Source organism: Nansenia antarctica (genome assembly GCF_963989245.1).
Source record: "Nansenia antarctica genome assembly, contig: SCAFFOLD_315, whole genome shotgun sequence".
Lineage (NCBI taxonomy): Eukaryota > Metazoa > Chordata > Actinopteri > Argentiniformes > Microstomatidae > Nansenia > Nansenia antarctica.
In genome coordinates, this window is record NW_027662690.1 from 61,536 (window position 1) to 62,500 (window position 965).

Genomic DNA, 965 nt, shown 5'->3' on the forward strand with positions numbered 1-965 from the left:
ACGAGGAAACCACAAACTAGGGCAACATTTCATGATATGCCAATGGGATGAAGAAGACAGCAACTGTCCACAAACAACAACAGCCAATAAGCAGCCAGATGCCAGACGCCTCTTGTCCTTGGTAGGAAATATAATACTGGATTGGAAGGATATTAAAAACGGATTATCTCACAACAAATGGTTTACTTGCATAAAGTGCGATGTATCTTTAGATTAGCCTACAACCTGTCAATGCAGGTGAGCAACCACTCTCTCATTCAGGAGGAGGAGGAGGAGGTTCAGAGTCAGGGGATGTTGTTCTCAGAAACGTTATTCATTCATCAGGACAAAACTGAACTGAAACTGAAACTAAAAATGGTAAGACGTCAGAAACCCACTTCCTGTCTGGAACATGATCAGCTGTAACTCCCGCGGATAAACGTTATTCTGCGCTGAAGGTTATTTCTTTTCCCTAACTTTTTTTTTTATGAACACTCCCATGTGTGGTAATAAATTAAATATACACCACAACATACATGGTTAAACATACAACATACATGGTTAAACAGACACTAGCACATGCGGTGGTGACAGGAAATAGATCTGCTTCAACACTACTACTAGGCCGTCCTCAGACGAGCCCTCCATCGGCGCTTCCAGACGTCCCCACGACCAATAGAGAGGCAGCGTCTCGAACCAACAGAGAGGCAGCCTCCCGACCAATAGAGAGGCAGCGTGATGTGGCAGGGGGGCCTGGCCCTGCTGGTCTGAGCCTCTCGCTACAGGAGGGTTCTGCTTGGTTCTGATGGGCTCTGCCTGGATGTTACCAGCCAGTTGACAGACATGGACCCTTCCACCAGAGCCGCCCCCTCCCCCTCCTCCTCCTCCTCCTCCTCCTCCCACCCGCCCTGCAGCAGCTGTGGGGGGTGCTGCACCACCCCTCCCCCTGGCTTCCTCCCCCCCGGCCCCCCCTACTCCATGGCCCC

At 50.5% G+C, this 965-nt stretch overlaps 1 protein-coding gene across 1 annotated transcript in view; it reads left to right on the forward strand.

Annotated features, from left to right (window-relative positions):
- Positions 1 to 822: 822 nt before the first annotated feature.
- The window catches only part of LOC308175514 (mitogen-activated protein kinase kinase kinase 9-like), a gene marked incomplete at both ends in the record, with an annotated part of 1,057 nt that continues 914 nt past the window's right edge, over positions 823 to 965 (forward strand). The window contains one exon of the mRNA XM_080551172.1: positions 823 to 965. This exon is cut by the window's right edge and continues 914 nt beyond it. Coding sequence (XP_080407298.1) covers positions 823 to 965 — 143 coding nt within the window.